General features: G+C 47.3%; 2 protein-coding genes across 3 annotated transcripts in view; one reads left to right on the top strand and one right to left on the bottom strand.

Moving 5' to 3' along the window:
• The window catches only part of DHX30 (DExH-box helicase 30), a 42,464-nt gene extending 31,856 nt beyond the window's left edge, over positions 1-10,608 (bottom strand). Inside the window, exons 1-2 of the mRNA XM_061587779.1 lie at positions 10,392-10,608; positions 6,285-6,339 (exon numbers count right to left, since the gene is read on the bottom strand). Coding sequence (XP_061443763.1) covers positions 6,285-6,312 — 28 coding nt within the window. The 5' untranslated portion in view covers positions 6,313-6,339; positions 10,392-10,608. The remainder of the gene's footprint in view (positions 1-6,284; positions 6,340-10,391) is intronic.
• A 4,183-nt stretch (positions 10,609-14,791) lies between these two features.
• Positions 14,792-18,644, top strand: part of LOC133365596 (KAT8 regulatory NSL complex subunit 1-like) — a 55,033-nt gene continuing 51,180 nt past the window's right edge. For both annotated transcript variants that reach the window (XM_061587782.1, XM_061587781.1), the window contains exon 1: positions 14,792-15,598. In XM_061587782.1, the coding sequence (XP_061443766.1) occupies positions 14,814-15,598 (785 nt within the window). In that variant the 5' untranslated portion in view covers positions 14,792-14,813. The remainder of the gene's footprint in view (positions 15,599-18,644) is intronic.

Here is an 18,644-nt window from a genome sequence, read left to right as displayed (position 1 = left end):
ACTTCTTCATAGAGCATTCCACAGGGAACAGAAAACCTGGTGGCTTTGTTTTACAGCATAAAATCACAACTACTTTTAGATAGTCAAGGCTTGCAAAAAGAAGTTGTTAGAATTACAAGAATTCAGACGGCTGGTGCCATCCTGGCAGAGTTGACTCCATTGGAACCATTATATTTATGCCTGAATGTGGGACAGTCATACACAGGTTCAGTGAACAAATGGCCTCTGCCAAGGTTTGCCCATTTTCTTGACTTAAGCTGTCCATACAGAGCTGCTTTGCTCCGTTGGTAAGACCAAATGTTTGGCCTGCAAAACACCCCAGGCAGTCTGTTAGTCATAAAACTTTATTACATGTAGCCAAAGGCCATTACAACTACCCTAGCAGACTGAGGATGACGTTGCTCTGCTTCAGGAAGCAACAGTGTACTGGCTTTGGGGCAATTGTGCTTGATCCAGAGTGCTTCTTTGCTACAGCACAAGTTCACAGGATTGGGTCATAAGATAGTGGCTGATTTTAATAAATAATCAGAGCTTCACAAGAAAAATATAAATGTGGCTATCCCTTGCAGGGAGACATGGAAGGAAGGAAGGAAGGCAACACCCCTCCCAATAAGGAAATTAGCTTAAACAATGTGTCTTGCGACACACAGTAATTCCTACCATATCCAAGGGTAGATTTCTAAGATACAAGACTGGAGGCTTCCCATTCTTAACATGGCCTCACTGCTCAATTCTGTTCTTTGCCAAGCTAATGAAGCTAAACACCAGACTGACATTGTGCAGAGATTGTAAAACAAGATCATGACCACACCCTTGCACTGATTGGTGCAAGGCTGTGCTGTAGGTCGAGACACAACAGCTGCAGGCATATCAGCAGCATCAAGGCAGCACATTGGAAGATGACAATGCTATGTACACTACATGTGAAAGGGAAGAGCAACACACTGTTTTCTTGGGATACATGAGAGTGCTAGCGGTGGGTGTCTGAAATTATGCCATGGGGAGTAATGTTGAAAGGGTACCAAGCACAAAGGGAAGTGCCCCACAACCCAGTGTCTTGTGCATTTCAGATTCCTTTTACAGAAACTCTGCATGGGGCCTTTGAACATAAATAGCCCAAAGGAACTTCAGGGCTGTAGCTGCAACAAATGGGTGCAAGGACACGGAGCTTCCCTCCTAATGACAGAGTGCCGCTGAACAACTTTCCCCTAACTGCACAAGAAAGAAAGGGAAGGGACAGCTGCCTGCTTATTACCTAACACGACCCCCTGTCTATTGCTATGGGAGATGGGTATAGCCATTTGCAGTCTGAATCCTTTGTTTTTATGGGTTCTTAGGGTGGTAGGGACAGCAGTCTACACCAGTCATTACTAACTGCTGTTCCCGATTGAGAAAGTGGTAACAGCAAAATAAATACATAAATAAAATCCATGGCAATTTAGAGAGTCCCAGAGAATGCCAATGGAGGCAAACTCCAGGTAAGCCTCTACTGTTGGCAGGCACAACACCTCCTGGCTGGACAGTTAGCTCTGTCTTCCCCAGACACACAGCCAGGGGAAAAGCAGCCGATTAGTCCAGGACGGAAGACTAATTTCAAGGCAGCGTGGCAAGGTATGATACAGGTTGGTTGCTCCTTCCACAACCCAACCAACCAATCCACCCATCACTTGGAAGACAAGTACTTGGTACAGAGATCAGACCAGGTGTATACAAAGAGAGCTGTGCCCATCTCTCCATGGCAACTGGAAAGGGAAGAACCAACCTCTCAAACAAACTGTCTTCACAGTGGGATACTCTCCCACGGGAAAAGCACTGAATGCCCAGCCTCAAGGAACCAGCAAGGGAAGGGCTCAACATCTCCCCAGGAATCAGTCACCCAAAAAGAAAGATGACTGCCAAGCCCCAGCATCCAGAAGGGAAACTGTTTAATATTCACTAGCCATGGCTGGAGAAAAATGTTAATACTGCCAGGAATGCAAAAGCCAGCCTTTGCCAACCTGGTGCCCTCTAGATCAGTGGTTCTCAAGCCTTTTTGTGTCATAGACCCATTTGTGAATTTGATGAAAGCTACAGACCTCCCATTAATAAATACATACATACAACCCCCCCCCTTTAGAGGTGATTAAGAGGGTTGTGGCGCAGCAATTGCAAGTACTCTCGGATGAAACAATATCTTGACCCATCCCAATCTTGGTTCAGGCCTGGTTATGGGACTGAATTGGCCTTGGTTGCCCTGATGGATGACCTTTATTGGGAGGACAAGGGGAGTGCGACCATGTTACTCTTACTTGATCTCTCGGCGGCTTTTGATACCATTGACCATGGTATCCTTCTGGGCCGACTTGGTGAGATGGGTATTGGAGGCACTGTTTTGGAATGGTTCCGATCCTATCTCTGGGGTCGTTTTCAGATAATAGAATTGGGTGATTGTCTTTCAGCCCCCGGCAGTTGTGCTGTGGGGTGCTGCAGGGTACTATCTTGTCTCCAGTGCTGTTTAACATGTATATGAAGCCCTTGAAAGTGGTCATCAGATTTGGGGTGAGGTGTCAGCAGTACGCTGATGATACCCAGGTCTATTTTTCTGTAACATCTGAATCAGGAGAGGCCGTGCAAGCCCTGGACCGGTGCCTGGACTTGGTGGTGGGCTGGATGAGGGCCAATAAATTCTAGCCAGGTGGAAGTGCTGTGTGTTGGCAGTTCCTGAGTTTGGATGATTGGTCAGTTGCCTGCTTTGGATAGGGTTGTACTCCCTCTGAAAGAGCAGGTCCATGTCTGGGGGTACTCCAGGATCCATCTTTGTCGCTAGAGGCCCAGGTGACCTCAGTGAGTAGGAGTGCCTTTTACCGGATTCAGCGGGCAAGACAGCTGTGGCTGTTTCTGGACCGGGATAGCCTGACCACTGTTGTCCATGCACTGGCAACCTCCAGGCTGTATATCTGTAATGTGTTCCTATATGGGGCTGCTCTTCAAGTTGGTCCAGAAGCTGACGCTGTGTGAAATGCAGTGGTACGACTGCTCACTGGGGCAGGGTATCGCCAACATGTTACCCTGCAGCTGAAAGGACCTTGCTCGCTGTCAGTTAGCTACCAGACCAAATTCAAGGTTCTGGTTTTGGTGGGCTAAGCCCTATGCAGCTTGCCACCACGATAACTGAAAGATTGTTTCATCCCTTATATATCCACTTGATCACTGCACTCTGCAGGTGAGAGCCTCCTGAAGATACCATCTTATCAAGAGGTCCATTCCGCACAACATAGGAAGCAGAACTTTCATGTTGTGGCACCTATCCTTTGGAATTCCCTCTCCTTAAATATTAAGGCATGATCTCTGTTATCTTTTTGGTGCCTACTGAAGCCCTTCCAGTTTCAACAAGCCTTTTAAGTAGAGACCACATCTCAGTCTGCTTCAGTGTTGGCATTGCTTTTAATATATTTTTAAAGCTGTTTTTTAAAAAGATGTTTTAATATGTTTTAAAGTCTTTGTTTTCAATACATTTTAGAGAGCTTTTAGTGCTTTTAGGTTTGTTTGCTGCCCTGGGCTCCTTCTGAGAGGAAGGGCAGGATATAAAATAAATAAATAATACAATTAATTTTGTTGAATTGGAAATTGATTTTCTTTGTGCCTGATTCATGGGCCATGGGTTAAGAACCTCTGCTCTAGATGTTTTGGACTATAACTCCCATCAGCCCCAGTCAGCAAAGCCATATGATACTAGGCCTGATGAGAGTTGCAGTCCAAAACATTGAGAGGGCGCCAGGTTGGCAAAAGCAATATTGCTGTGTGGCAACTGAAATTTCCCTTGCAAGGAGTGTCACCCAGGTAGACCATTGTGTTAGGTGAAACAGCTGTGCCGCTGCAATGGAATCCGTAGGGGATGTCTTGTTATTTCTGTGTTTGAGGTTCTGTACTTACTGCTGTTTCCAAGTGATATGTCCAGTTGTATACCTTTTAGCCCCTCCTGACATTAAAAGGAAGCACTTTTCTCCTTATCCCAAGTTGGCATTGGGGCTGCTCACACCATAAATAGGCACAATTTCTACCCAACTGAGTTCTACGAGACCCACTGAAATTCATGGCCCCAAGTTAGTCATGTCTATTAACTTCAATGGGTCTACTCTGTAGGAGCAGCATTGGACATCACCCTTTGGTGGTGGCAGCACACACTATAAGAAAGCAAGAACAAAGAGTCCTTTTTCCTGGTCTAAAGTGAAGGAAAGGCTAGTGATGCTGGTGCGAAAGATGTAATCAAACTGCTAATGCGGGAAGAGATGGTAGGCTTGCCCCCCCTCCCCAGGGATTACTTAAGAAGGACAACCATGTCGTGAAAGGAGTGATCAAAGTGTGAGGCTAAAATTATACGAAGGGGCAGAACTAGGAATATGGGAAATCCGGCATATGAGGGAACAGGCTGTGGGTATAGAATAGTTCAGCTACCAGGAAGGATTGGACACTAGATTCCCCCCCCCCATGTTTCTAGAGAGAGAGAAAGGAACTAGGTGAGTAAAATACGTGAAAAGAGCAGCATCTAGAGCCACATCTTTTGACAGGAGGAGGACACAGCTGGAGCACAGAAAATGGAGGACGGAAGGAGAAGGTGAGATGATGGACGACCAGCTACGCATGAGGGGGGCTAGTGGTTTGTCACGGAAAGCTAGTATAAAAGCTTGCAGCTCCGAGCACGCCCATGTGTAGGAAAGATGCCAAAAGTAAACAATCTACTTATTTGAAGTCACAGAATTCTTTTTATTAAGCAATGTAAAGCATTTAACAGCATTTAATTTCGACATTTTACCTTGTGGCCTGTCAGCTCGGGTGGAAAGCACAAATAGCCTCTCTCATCTTAAGGGGGTGGGGATGTAGATCCAGCAATGATCAGGCCTTTCTGAGACAGACAGGAAGGTAATTACTCTATTTTCCTCTCCAATCACAGCACCACCATGAAATCCATGACAAACCACTAGCCTTGTTATGAGGACTCCTGCTCTGCTTTGGGTCTCTGGCCACAGTCTGGATTTAGAAGGTTTTTTTCAGATCCTGCAGTTGGTGTTCATTCAGCCATTGCCATAATCAGCCAACTCATCTGACAAATGAGCCAAATGTGTGTTTAGGAAAAGAATCCTTGAATGCATTGCTCTTAGTGATGACAATTTGCAGTCTCCTTTATGTCAGAGGGCTGCAAAGGTGATATGGTACTTCACTGAGCGGACAGAGTAATATCTCTCTCGCAGCCACCACTAGGAATTCTTTATTCCTGCACGAGCACCTCGTTTTAAGATCAACAGACAGGAGCTCAGAAAGAGCAACAAGGATGACTGACGGCTTGAGTGGCTAGCGTGGAGAACTAATAATGAGCTACATGGAGAGTGTGGTTAGGCAAAAGAGGAAAGAGACAACATGATAGAGGATGAGAACATGTTGTAAAGATGTTGTCAACACGGAGGACAGCAGTCTCACTGAGGTGGTATGAAGTAGCATAACTAAGCACAAGGGATATATGAGATTTTAAAAAGAGAATGTCTTTGACTATTTCAAATCAGAGGGGGCAGTCAATTTGAAAAACCAATATAAATGCTAAGTTGGACGGAGAATTGGGCTTGCAACACACATGAGTTCTATATCAGCATGGTAGTCAAACGCCACCTGGATCTTTGCAGGGAGGAAGAGGGCCACTATCCATGCAGCTACTGAAAATTTACAATGTGAATCTTTGAACCTGTGACATTATTAATACGAGAATAGTTACATGTTCACAGGCAGGTTCAATTGCTTTTGTTGTGCATGGTTGAAATGAGCCTTGACGGAACGTCTGAAAAACACTTCTGGGACCATGGACCAATTGAGAGCCTGAGACATGACATGGTTTTCAGCTCAAGAGATGACACACAAATTTCCTTTCCTAACCCCTCTCCTCTTTTTTTCCAGGTAGGACATTTAAAGGACTAGACTATGTTGTACGCCAGGGATGGGGAACCTACAGCTCTCCACATGTTGTTGAACTCCCGTCTCCCAGCATTCCTGAGCACTGGCCTTGTTAGCTGGGGCTGATGGGCTGATAGTCCAATAGTGTCTGGAGGGCACCAGGATCTCCATCCTTGTTGTAAGCTCAGCATCTGAACCAATGTGGGCAGAGCATGCCTGGAAATGTCATCCACAGCCACAGTGAGAAGCTCAAGTCTCATAAATGGCTGGACTGATGGATAAGAGACCCAGCTACAGTGCTTCTTGCACTAAAAATAGTGCCCCCCCATGTCCCCTCCCTGGCCTCCAGTCAGGCAGCTTCTTACCTCTTCTACATGAATTCAGGGAGAACATCGCTGGCAGAGCGAAACGGTCCAATTCCTGGAAAAACAAGAGGGTGAGGAGATAGGAGATAAAATACATCAAGGAAAGCCTTACCAATTTTAATCAATCCTCCAGCCTGAACTTTGTGTAACTCTTATGTCTGTGAGAAATACAGGAAGCCAAATGTCTCATGGTTACGTTCTTATCAGAAGTGTAGCCAAACTTCTGGTTGGAGTTCAAAAGTTTCCTTTTGATCAATTTCTGGAAGGAAGTGTTTGTACCACTTTTAAACCAGCTTAGCAATATCAGAGGATCCCAACATATCATTATCTAACCACATACATAGTAGATTCCCCTGTTGTGATTGCACATTGCCTGAGATCCTTTTAGTTGGAGGTGCTGGGGATTCAATCTGGGAACTTCTGCATGTAAAACATATGCTATACTGTTGAATTATCCCCCACTCCCAAGAGAAAAGCTATACTTTTTGTTAAATGTGATACATTTTAATGTCAATATGTTCCATCTAATGTTTTTGTTTAATTTGCTGTTCTTCGTCACTGATTTTATTGTATATTGTATTTTAATCCTGTTTTGTTCACTGCCCAGAGAGCTACTCGCTATGGGCGGTTTAAAAATGAAACAAACAAACAAATAAATAAATAAATCTGTCCTTTAAAAAACATTAAATAGCAGTGTATGTGCTGCAGACCCTCCCCCACCCAACTGTCCTAATGAAAATAATCTCCCTTTGAGAGGATCAATACCACAAGGCAAGGAAAGAGTTAAACCCTGCCTGATCTTTCTCCAGCTGCTACTTGAAGGTGTTTTTTTTTATATAAAAAAAACATGCATAGCCAAGTGAGGTGCATTTGTTTCCATTACTATTCAGAAGGAAGTTGAAAACATTTCTGTTTAGCCAGTCTGATGGCTGAAGGGGACTGCTCTTGGCAACCTGAAGATCATTGATGAAATAACGTTTTAAATTGTTTTTAGTATGCTTTTCTTTTTCTTGTTAAATTGTTTTGTTTATGTTTGCTGCCCTGGGCTCCTTCAGGAGGAAAGGTGGCATATAAATTCAATAAATAAATTAATAAGCTATGCATTTAACCTAACATGTAGTTTGACTCCAGCCAGTAAGTAGTCTGTTGATTACTGGAATGAAAGAAAATTCAATATAACCAAGGGAGTTGCAAGATCCCCATGATATTTCTAAGAGCCATCCTTAACTATTATAATAATCTACAAGCTGCAGGGATCCCAACGACCTGAACAAAGCCAGGCTGGCTGGCTCCTCTACTTTTAACTGCAGCTTCATCTGCAGAAAGCCAGTGGATGAATCTTTTTAGGACATACAAAGTGCCACCTGCCAATGTGGAGGGAGCCAATGTGATGGCCTCCAGATATTGCTGGACTACAACTCCCATCATCTCTAATCATTGGCCATGCTGTCTGAGGCTGATGGCGACTGTAGTCCAACATCTGGAGGACATCTCATTGGCAATCCCTATGCTAATGTCTTTACTTCAGCCTGCTGTTAACGGCCCAGGAGCAGAGGATACTACGGAAGCCGGCATCCCTACTGACCGACCTTTGTAACGGAAGGCAGGCATAGCAGTTTGGGGCTTTGCTTTGGGAAGGTCACAAGGATGTGAGCAAGTTTAGGCAACATGTAATCCATTCATTTTTTCTAATAGTGCCCAAGGCTGGCTAAGTGCATGGAGGCCCATTTAGAGTCCATACATACAATGCTCAAATAAAATACACATTTTCTACAATCATCACAGTTAGTGTGATCACAGACAAAGGATAACATGGTTCCAGTGACGTTCAAGAGTGGTGCAGATAAGGCTTTTGGCTGACTTGTAATGTAGGGATGGAAAAAGTGTACCCACTGAAATGGCCTCTTCTACACCACCCTTTTGCCCTTTATTGCATACATAGAGCTGATGCAGAGCCAAAATCCCAAATTCCCAGGACATACTGAAAACAACTGTGGTTGAAGAGCCATGCAGTAAATAGCATGGCACCAGCTATCCTAGAATTTTCCCGTCATAGCTACTCCAAGTGACGGAAAAGATTACTTTCTTTCTTTCTTTCTTTCTTTCTTTCTTTCTTTCTTTCTTTCTTTCTTTCTTTCCAAAACTTGGTATAAACCAGAGATCAGTACTAGTAATAGTGGATTGAGACTGGTGCTGATTACGGAGTTCAGATTAAAATCCTTGCTAAACCCTGGAGCACAGTTCAGCTTTTGGCAAGTCACCACAGATCTCAACCTAACCTACTTCAGAGCTGTGCTGAAGATGACTGTTTAGGCTCCATGTTGGGATGTTTGGCACACGCTGCCAGAGGTAGGTTCTCTTCATTGCTTTGACCAATCACGAACTGACCTCTGCCAATTCTGATATTCTCTACAGCTATTAATTCCAGCCTGCCTCTGCCCTTCAATGCCCCATTCATTTCTGCTCCATTTATTAAAACCTAAGAGGTATGAACAAGCTAATGCTGCCAGCTATGGCTCTCCTGCAACTTACGTTTCAAGAACGTAAAGAATTGCTTCTCAACTGCCTAGCAACTAACAAATTAATCCTATGCCAGCCTTCACCAACCTGGTGTCTGCCAGATGTTTTGGACCACAACTCCTGTCAGCCCTAGCCGGCCATCAGCCTCAATCTGAGCCTTGCAGCTTTTACTCCAATGTTAAAATGAAGCTTTTACAAATTGGAACACCCAACATTTACTTTCATCCCAACTCTATGTGCCCCCCATTCCCCTCCTCTTCTTCCATAATCACACAGGATTTGTACCTATTTGTGATCTGATGTGTTAGCCGTTTATCTGTCCCTACCACACCATGAGCAACTATCATTATAGATAATATAGCTTTTTTCTGAGTATGGAGAGGCACCTGCCAGCTACTTCCTTAAGCAGAATTCTGCCCCAGACAGCAGACCTTGGGATGGCCCAGAATGGCAAATCTTACGATGTTGACGCAGCCCCCTCAGATTCAGACTCCCACCAAACTAACCTTTGCCAAACCACCAGGCTTCCTTCCCACCACCTAAACCCTCTCCATGGCTCTTTCCTCCTCCTCCTCCTCCGCTGCTGCTAATCAGATATCCCTTCACTACCATCAGCCGCAGCACTACCAGCTTCCTGTCCTACTCTTTCTTCTCCAGTCCCTCCCATCTTCCCAACACCACTTTATCCATCCATCCATCCATCCATGGCTGACACAGTCACCATCTAGGTCCCCACCTCAAGGACCCAGACCTGATGCTACTCATCCCTCCCATCTTCCTGAAAGATCCACCCCCTCCCCATCCCATCCTTCCCTCTACTCTTCTCAGTCCTCCCCACTGCCCCATGCCAGACCTACCTGTAACTCTCCCATCCCTAGCCCCTCCCCCACCAATCAAGGCTCCTCCCATCTTTGAGGTGGGTCCCAGCTGGGCCACCTTTCCCAAGCTGATAGTGTCTTCATCCAGATTCTCTCTTGTGCTCCAAAAGAGATACTCTTTTTCAGCTCCACGCCCCCCTCAACCGTGACCTCCATTGCTACCTCCTCAAGCACCCACACAACCTCCTGCAAACTCTTTCACCCCACATCACATTCCCCACGCAGCATCCCACCAGACATCCTCCTTCCTCCCCTGCACTTCCAAGCCTCCCTTCTCCATCGTTTCGACTTGGCCCCATTCAATGCCTACTCACACGACATCCCCTCCCTAAATTCTTCCTCCTGACTCCTCCATGTCTTTCTCCCCCCCCAATTCTCTCTTTTTTTGTAACTCTCCGCCCCCCTTCCAAGCCTGCCTCCCTGCCCATCATTTCGACTTGGCCCCATTCAATGCCTGCTCACACGACACCACCTCCCCCAATTCTCCCCTTCTGCTTCCTTCATCTCTTTCTCTCCCCCTGCCCCCATTTTTTCCTCGCTTCTTCTGAACTCCCACCACCATCAAGCCAACCCCCCTCCCCGCAGCGCCTCACAACAGACGCCGGCTGGAGGATGGGGAAGGGGGCCGGGGGGCCCGCGCACGGCTATCCTGACCTGCCCCCTTCCTTCGCCGCGCCCCCGCCCACTCCCCTCCCCCGGGGCCACCGACCTCCTTCCCACCGCAGCTCTCTTCACCGCGCTCGGCGAGGGGCAGAGGAAAGAGAAGCAGCAGCGGTGGCTGAGCGGAGGGGGCCGGAGAAGGGGCGGTGGGTGGGCCGGTGGTCTCTCTCTCTCTCCCTTGCTCGCTGGCCGGCCGGTTCGCTCATTTCCCTCTCAGGCGCCGGGACTACGGCTCCCAGCAGGCGCCGCGAGGTGCCGCGGCTTCCGGTTCATCAACGAAACCGGCACTGAGGTAAGAAGACGACGAAAAAGAAGAAGGAGCGGCCGGGCGGGCGCTGGCCGAGAAAGAGCAGCGGTGGAAGGGAGCGGGGGGGAGGGGCTTGTTTCTCTCCATGGCAACGGAGCACGCCAATGGGAAGCGGAGTGGGCGATGCTGGCAGGAAAAGACGGAAGGTGATGGGCAGGCCCGGAGAGGGAGGAAGAGGAAGACGAAGATGCTGCCGGCGTCGGCCGGTAGATGGATTGAGTGAATGAATGGGGGGCTGAGTGGGACGCCCCTTCCTCTCTCCGTTCCTTCTTCCTCCTCCTCGTTGTCCCATCCACCTTCCACTTTCCTGGTCTGTACCTGTTGGGCTGCCACCTGTCCCTCCTCCTCTCGCCCCTACCAAGTCTGGCAGGCAGAAAATTTGTAGGTGAGTCTGTTTCCTTCTCTGCCCAGGAGGGGAACAAATAATAAAAAACTTTGCCTGCTAGGTTCCTGCAAGCCAGGCTGCTGTGGAAGCCCCTCTGCTATGGATATTTTATTATTATTATTGCTGTGGAAGCCCCTCTGTTATGGATGATATTATTATTATTGCTGTGGAAGCCTCTCTCTTGTGGATGATATTAGAATAATAGAATAGTAGAGTTGGGAGGGGCCTATAAGGCCATCAAATCCAATTCCCTGCTCAATGCAGGAATCCAAATCAAAGCATTCCTGACAGATGGCTGTCCAGCTGCCTCTTGAATGGCTCCAGTGTCGGAGAGCCCACTACATCTCTAGGTCATTGGTCCCATTGTTGTATGGCTCTAATAGTTAGGACGTTTTCCCTGATGTTCACTTGAAATCTGGCTTCCTGCAACTTGAGCCCATTATTCCGTGGCCAGCACTCTGTGTGGCAACTTTTCATGTACTTGAAGAGTGCCATCTTACTATTATTATTATTATGGACTCAGAGCTGTGGTTATGATCCTTTTCATAGGTGTTACAACTCTATATGTTTATTAGTCTTGAGTAGAAATCTGTTTTTGTGCTTAAGCTTCAAAACTTACAATCACAGTTGTTAAAAACATCCTTCTAGGTTAAATATGGGTGAACCTAAAGCAGAAGGAACTTACTTTGATGTCTTCATTGTGGACTGCAGTGCGGTGTTGCAATTCTTTCGGCACTTCAGAAATGGATGGGTCAGAAAGGGGAGTCTCGTGAAGGTAAGAACCTCTTATAGAAATGGCTTCTTGTGTTGCATATTATGTTTGTGTGAACAACATACTAATACAAAGGAAAGATACAGTTAATCAAACGAAACAATATAAAATAGTACAGTCACCAAATACCCATCAATCGCATTCATGCTCTCGCTGCAGACGCAGGTCCTCAGCATTCTGCCTCTCATTTGGCAGGCGGGTTATCTCACATACAACCCCAGCCCCACTCTAGTCTCTCACATAGGACCAAACCAATCCACAATCAATTACCCAGTTGCCCTCGCTCTCATCACACCACAAAGAAGTGACCCAAAGGGTAGATTCCCATTTATGTCATCCCTCTTGGAGCTGCCCGTTATATAAATTATACCAAAGTAATGTTTTCAAGCTGGGGCATGCATCCAGAATGAGCGAACACACACTGCAAGGGAGTATATGAGAGCAAAATATGTTTTCCTATGCTAGTTATTATCTTTTATTACTGCTGCTTCTGTTTTTAATCATATTGTGCTAGCTGATTGTTCATGCTATACATAAGCAAGAAAAGGCATAGTCTCTGCCCAGAGGTCTCTCTTGTGGTCTTTATATGCTTTCATATAGCCCAGTCCTATGCATATTTACTCAGATGTCCACTGAGTTCCAGGGGGAGTTACCTCCAAGTAAGCAGGGTTCCAAGTGTGTCCTAGTTTTAAATAATGTTAAAAGAGACCAAATTAGATCTTCAGGATACAGACAGAATAACTGTCAATGCTGTCTGCCGAGCTTTAAAGTATACATTTGTTGTGAGGGTTCTGTTGTGGATTTGGGATGCTGCTTATATCCATTACAAGGTGCTTGTGTGTGTTAGCAAAGAGCAATGTGACAAAATGGCAAGACATTTCTAAATAAGAAGCATGATGCAAACTCCATTAAATGCTAGTGAGCATGCTTCTTTTTTAATTTCATCAGTATTGTGTGGGGTTTGTATGAATCTTAATTTAAAACAGTTTTATTTATTTAAAAATATAGAATATCCTAAAATGTGCTCTTGAAATAATAATGGGAATCAAAGAGTAACAACATACTCCAGCAAACAGTAGCAATGAAATGTTATCATTTGGAGCCCCCCAGTAAAATGTGTTCCAAAATAAAGCTTTATGCATACCATGGACAGATAACTGGGTGTTAGAACAAACTAAACCAGAACTATCACTAGAAGCTAAAATGATGAACTGAGGTTATCATACTTTGGACACATCATGAGAAGACATGATTCACTAGAAAAGACAACAATGCTGGGAAAGTAGAGTAGAAGGGAGTAGAAAAAAGGAAGGCCGAACAAGAGATGGATTGATTCCATCAAGGAAGCCACAGACCTGAACTTACAAGTTCTGAACAGGGTGGTTCACGACAGATGCTCTTCTTCTTCTTGGCAATCACTCGTAACCGAGTAAGATTGTCTTCCAAAATAAAGTCTTTAACAAAGGATCTGTCTGAATCTGTATCCACCACCGATGTACCAGTTCATGACTAGGAGCTTCTGGATTTCACAGTCCTGCTCCCGTCTTCATTCACTGATCACCATGGGACTTTTGTTATGGAAGATGCCTGTGCGTGAATTTGTTTTATGTGGGGAGATCGGCGCACCACGATCAACACACAATCTTGACAGAAAAAGGCTTTGATCCAATGGCATGGGGACCTTGACGATTGGAAGTCCTTTATCTGCTGCATCCTTCATCTGCCTTCACAGGCGTTGTAACATACACATTGTTATCCTCCGCCTGTTCTGCCATTGAGGACAATCTTGGATAGTTCTTTGTCTGGTTCCTCTCTCTTGACCTTACCGCCATGGGTGACCCTGCTGGGAGTACATGACTCCCGACGGCATCGCTCATAGGGTTCATTGGAACACGGAAGCCCACTCACGACTACAACGTGACAATCCAGCGAGGGGAGATGCTGTTGGGGGTCGCCGATTCATAGGGTCACCATAAGTCAAAATTGACTTGAAGGCACATAAAAGCCAGTGTGGTGCGGTACTTAAGGTGCTGGACTCCGACCTGGGAGACCAGGGCTCGAATCCCCACACAACCATGAAGCTCACTGGGTGACCTTGGGCCAGTCACTGCCTCTCAGCCTCAGAGGGAGGCAATGGTAAACCCCCTCTGAATACCACTTACCACGAAAACCCTATTCATAGGGTCGCCATAAGTCGGAATCGACTTGAAAGCAGGCCATTTCCATTTTTTCCAACAAGAACAAATGTTGTTGGAGCTTCTTTGCATAAGCTGTTTGATGAGAACAGAAAACTTGCCATTAATCTTCTTTTGTAAAGCAATAAAACTGGTGTCGAACAATCATGGTAAAAGAAGAGTGTTAGAACATGGTGGTCAGCAGTTGGCAACCTCCTGGCATGCCTGACAACTTGGCATTAAACAGGGGTAAGAAGGTTGTCAGGCTAGGGCTTTTGGAAGAAGGGGTTACATGCCCATGATGAAAGTAATTATTCAGTGACTACAAGAGTGTTTCTTTAGGGATAATTCCTGCACCACTCTGTGTTCCCTTAAAAAAAGGAGCAGCTTGCTAGCATATAACTAAAATGACTGGATAGGGATTGGGTTTTTTTTCTGTGCATATTCTTTGTTTCATGGTATCTGGTAAAAAAAAGTACTCTTCAGTTGTATTGCCATTTTTCTCAGATGGGCAACAAGCAGAAATTCAGAAGGTGAAGCTTCTGGGAAACGCGTCACGTTTTGGATTCCTACCTGTTGTGCACCACTGTGGCCCCTGTACGCAGGAGGTTGTGGCTGTTAGTGCGCAGGCGCTAGCTTGAAGCGCCTGAGGCAAGGCTGGGCGTGTAGAGCAATGGCTGTGCGCATGCGCCTCCTTCGAGTTACTCTGCCTGGCAGGGCAAAAACTGCTACGGCGACGACGTGTGTCTGCGCATGGGCCGCGGCCAAGCCCTCCAGTCACGTGCGCTGGAGAGGGTGCAAAGCTGTGGCCGTTCGCAGGTGCGCACGCGCAGATGCTCGGCCGACCCCTGTCGGCCGCGCACGGCCTGCGGGCGCGAGCAGGCTTGTCCGTGCGTGGGCTAGCGAGCGCAGCGCGGCCGGGGCTGGTTGGGGCCGCCCTAGCGGCCCTCCGGATCGCCCGTCTAGCGCATGCGCGTGCGGCGCGGCTGAGGGGAATCTCGGCCCCGGGCGCGCGCTGTCTCGAGCGAGCTTGTATTGTCCCGGCTGAGGGAGTCCATGGAGAGCCCGGAGCCGCCCTGAGGAGGCGGAAAAGGCGGGCGGCGGCAGCGGCGTCGCCCGCCGTCAGGCCGACGGCTCGTTTCATGGCGGCGACGACGACGACGGCTGGGCCCGCTATGGCGGCGCCTGAGGAGGCGGCGGAGGAGGGTCGTCGTCGGCAGGCGGAATCGCGGGCTCGGCAGGCCGCGCTGTGGGCTCGGGCGCGGAGCCTCTGCCGCCGTCTGCGGGCGCTGCAGGCGCGGCAGGTGGAGCGGCACGTTCGGCAACAGCTGGCCGGGCTTGCGCGGAGCGTGGGGCGCCCGGGCTCCGGCGCTGCGGCCGCCGGCGGTGCCCACCTCCCTTCTCCCGCCACGCTGGGCTCGGAGTTGCGGCAGCTGGCCGCCAGCGCCACCGCCCGTCTCCGCGCCGCCCAGCGCGCCTGCGACTCGGACGCCACCGACAGCGCCAGCATCTCGTCCTCGTCCTCTTTTTCTTCCTCCTCCTCCTCCAGTTCCTCCTGCTCCTCTTCCTCGGACAGCGAGAGTCCCGAGCCACCGCCCGAGCGCCCCGTCGGCGAGGGGTGAGTGGGATGGGGCCAGCGGGAGAGGCGCGGTTGTTCTTGGGGCGGGGGCGTTTTGGAAGAAGCAGAAGGGGGGGTTGTGATGCGTCCTTCTCAGGCTCTCCCTGTCAGGTTCCTACCTGCTCGTGGTTACTGTCTGTCTCTAGGCACCACCAGGGACTCCACCAGTCCAGACCGCTCTCTCTTATGATTTCTCTCCCCGCTCTAGCACAGATCTCAACAGATCCCCCTGCTAGGCAACCGCCAGTCACGTCCCAATACTAGTATTCCCAGAGACTCTGAATACTGGTATTGTTATTCTCTTCACCGCTGCCACCATTTGTTACAGTTCCCCTTCAGCCTTGGTCATTACCTTACCCTCCCTTCTGGTCTGTGAAACCCCAGCCAAGGATCAGGCCTTTGGTAAACCAAATTAAGTATTTATTAAAGATAACAAAGCTAACAAGATTAACAAGATTTCTTCTTAAGGCACATAAGCATATGGTTTTACTCAATGCTAATCCGAACTCCACCTCCCTCCTTCTTCATGCTCTCCTGGCAAACAACTCTCTCAAACCCCACCAAGCAATCCACTCTTTCTCTTCTCCCCCCAGATTCCACAATTTACCACTTCACATTTCCCAAATTTACCTGTCATCCTTTCATTTATACTGTCAGCCATTTTAAACATTCAGCCAATCATCAAGCATTCTATTGCCCATTCACTCCCCCTCCTCTTTCACCATGTATACTCTAAACAAGCAGCACTTACCATATATACACTAATATATAGGAACATCACATTTCCCCCCCTTAAACAACGGCAGAGTATTATTCCTGTTCCAGGATTTATATGTCGCGTTAACAAATAAAAGTCTCTATGGGGAAAATGTCTTTCTTTGTTCCTCTGTCTGGTCACGTCACTGCAGTCCCAGCCACTTGCCTGGAAAGTTCATCGGCCAGTACATTGTCCTTGCCTTTGATGAACTGGAAGTCCACTTGATAGTCCTGTAGGGCCCAGGACCACCTCTGCAGCATAGTGTTATGGTTTTTCATAGTCTGCAACCATAACAAGGCCCGATGATCCGTAGTCACTGTGAATCTTCGTCCCCACATGTATGGGCGCAACTTGTTCAGTCCCCACACGACCGCTAGGCACTCCTTCTGGACCGACGAATAGTTTTTCTCCCTCGGCGTCAGCTTGCGACTCAGGTACGCCACTGGATGTCTGGTGCCTTCTCTCTCCTGCAGCAAGACGACTCCCAGCGCCAGGTCCGATGCATCTGTAGCCACGATGAATGGTTTCTCATAGTCTGGTGCTATTAATATGGGTCCTTGGCACAAGGCTTGCTTCAGTAGATCAAAAGCCTTCTGACATTCATCCGTCCATACCACACGCTCAGAACACTTCTTCTTTGTTAAGTCATGCAAGGGGGTTGCTATTTCCCCAAAATTTCTCACAAACTTCCTATAAAATCCAGCCACACCCAGAAATGCCCTTACTTGTTTTTTGGTTAAGGGGATCGGCCACGCTTGTATTGCCTCCACCTTGCTCCATAAGGGGCTGATTTTCCCACTCCCCACCTTATGTCCTAAATAGATTACTTCCTTTAGTCCAAACTGGCATTTCTTAGCTTTTATTGTGAGGCCTGCTTTTCTTAAGGCCTCCAATACTGTTGTCAGGTGTTGGACATGCTCAGGCACCGACTTGCTAAAAATGGCCACGTCATCGATATAGGCCACTGCAAAATCTGACATGCCTCGCAACACAGTATTGATTAGCTTCTGAAATGAACTTGGTGAGTTCCTTAGTCCCATGGGTAAGGTCACAAACTCATATAACCCATCTGGTGTACTGAAGGCAGTTTTGGCTCTGGGTTGCTCGTCTAGTTCCATTTGCCAAAATCCTTTACAGAGATCTAGTGTAGAGATAATGGTTGCTGCCCCCAATAACTCTAACATTGCGTCTACCCTAGGCATAGGATACGCATCTGGGACAGTAATTTTATTGATTAGCCGATAATCAATGCAAAACCTTGTCGTTCCATCTTTTTTCGGAACCAGGACAATACTTGAGGCCCAGGGACTGATGGATTCCCTGATCACTCCTAATTCCAGCATATCTTCCACCTCCTTTTTGATCTCATTCAAAACTTTCCCATTCACACGGTACGGAACAGATCTGATTGGGGCATGATCTCCAGTATCAATGGAATGTATAACTATACTGGTTCGGCCAGGTTTGTTGCTAAAGAGATTCCTATAGGTTTTCAAAACTCTCAGAATCTCCTCTTTTACTTCCTCCTTTACCTCCTCTGACCATTCCACTTGATCTACCCCTCCTTTGTCTTTGCTTTCCTGTACCAAATCTGGAAGTTCAGGCCCACTTCCCTCAGGGAATAAGGTAACTTGCAACACCTTTGCATCCCTGGTATGGTAAGGCTTTAACATATTTACATGAACCACTTTGCTTTTGTTTAATTGGTCTGTGGTGATTACATATGTCACTGTGTCAAGCCTTTCTCTGATGGTATATGGTCCTTCCCAGTTAGCCTGTAATTTGTCATGTTTCCTGGGTATGAACGTCATAACCATATCTCCCACATTATACACACGTTCCCTGGCTGTTCTGTCATACCAGTAACTTTGCTTCTGCTGTGCTTGACTGGGATTCTTTTTCACCACCTCCATCATTTGTTTCACTGGTTCACATTCATCCTTTCTCTCAGTAGGCATCCACAGTCTATATAAAATCCCATTCTCACACCCAACTTGATTCCTCAGTTTGTCAGTGAAAGGAATCTGTTGGGCCAGAGCCTGTTCCTTTATTTGATTCAAACTGGTATCGTTATGCAGCTCTTCCCTGAATTGATCTGCTTCTTCCCCAGAGACCACTTGATACAGTTTGTCTTCTTCAGCAGGCCTGCTAGTGGTTGCTATGGTGACCTGAGGCTGGTTAACAGATTCCACCCTGTTCGTTTCAGCCCCCCTTAATATGGCTTCTTTTTCTCTGCCAATTTGCTGTCTGGTCACTACATATATTTTCCCCTGTGCCCCCATAACATCT

The sequence above is a fragment of the Rhineura floridana genome, chromosome 10 (assembly GCF_030035675.1).
Source record: "Rhineura floridana isolate rRhiFlo1 chromosome 10, rRhiFlo1.hap2, whole genome shotgun sequence".
Classification (NCBI taxonomy): Eukaryota; Metazoa; Chordata; class Lepidosauria; order Squamata; family Rhineuridae; genus Rhineura; species Rhineura floridana.
Note: the sequence above shows the minus strand (reverse complement) of the source record. Positions and strands in the feature narration are given on the sequence as shown.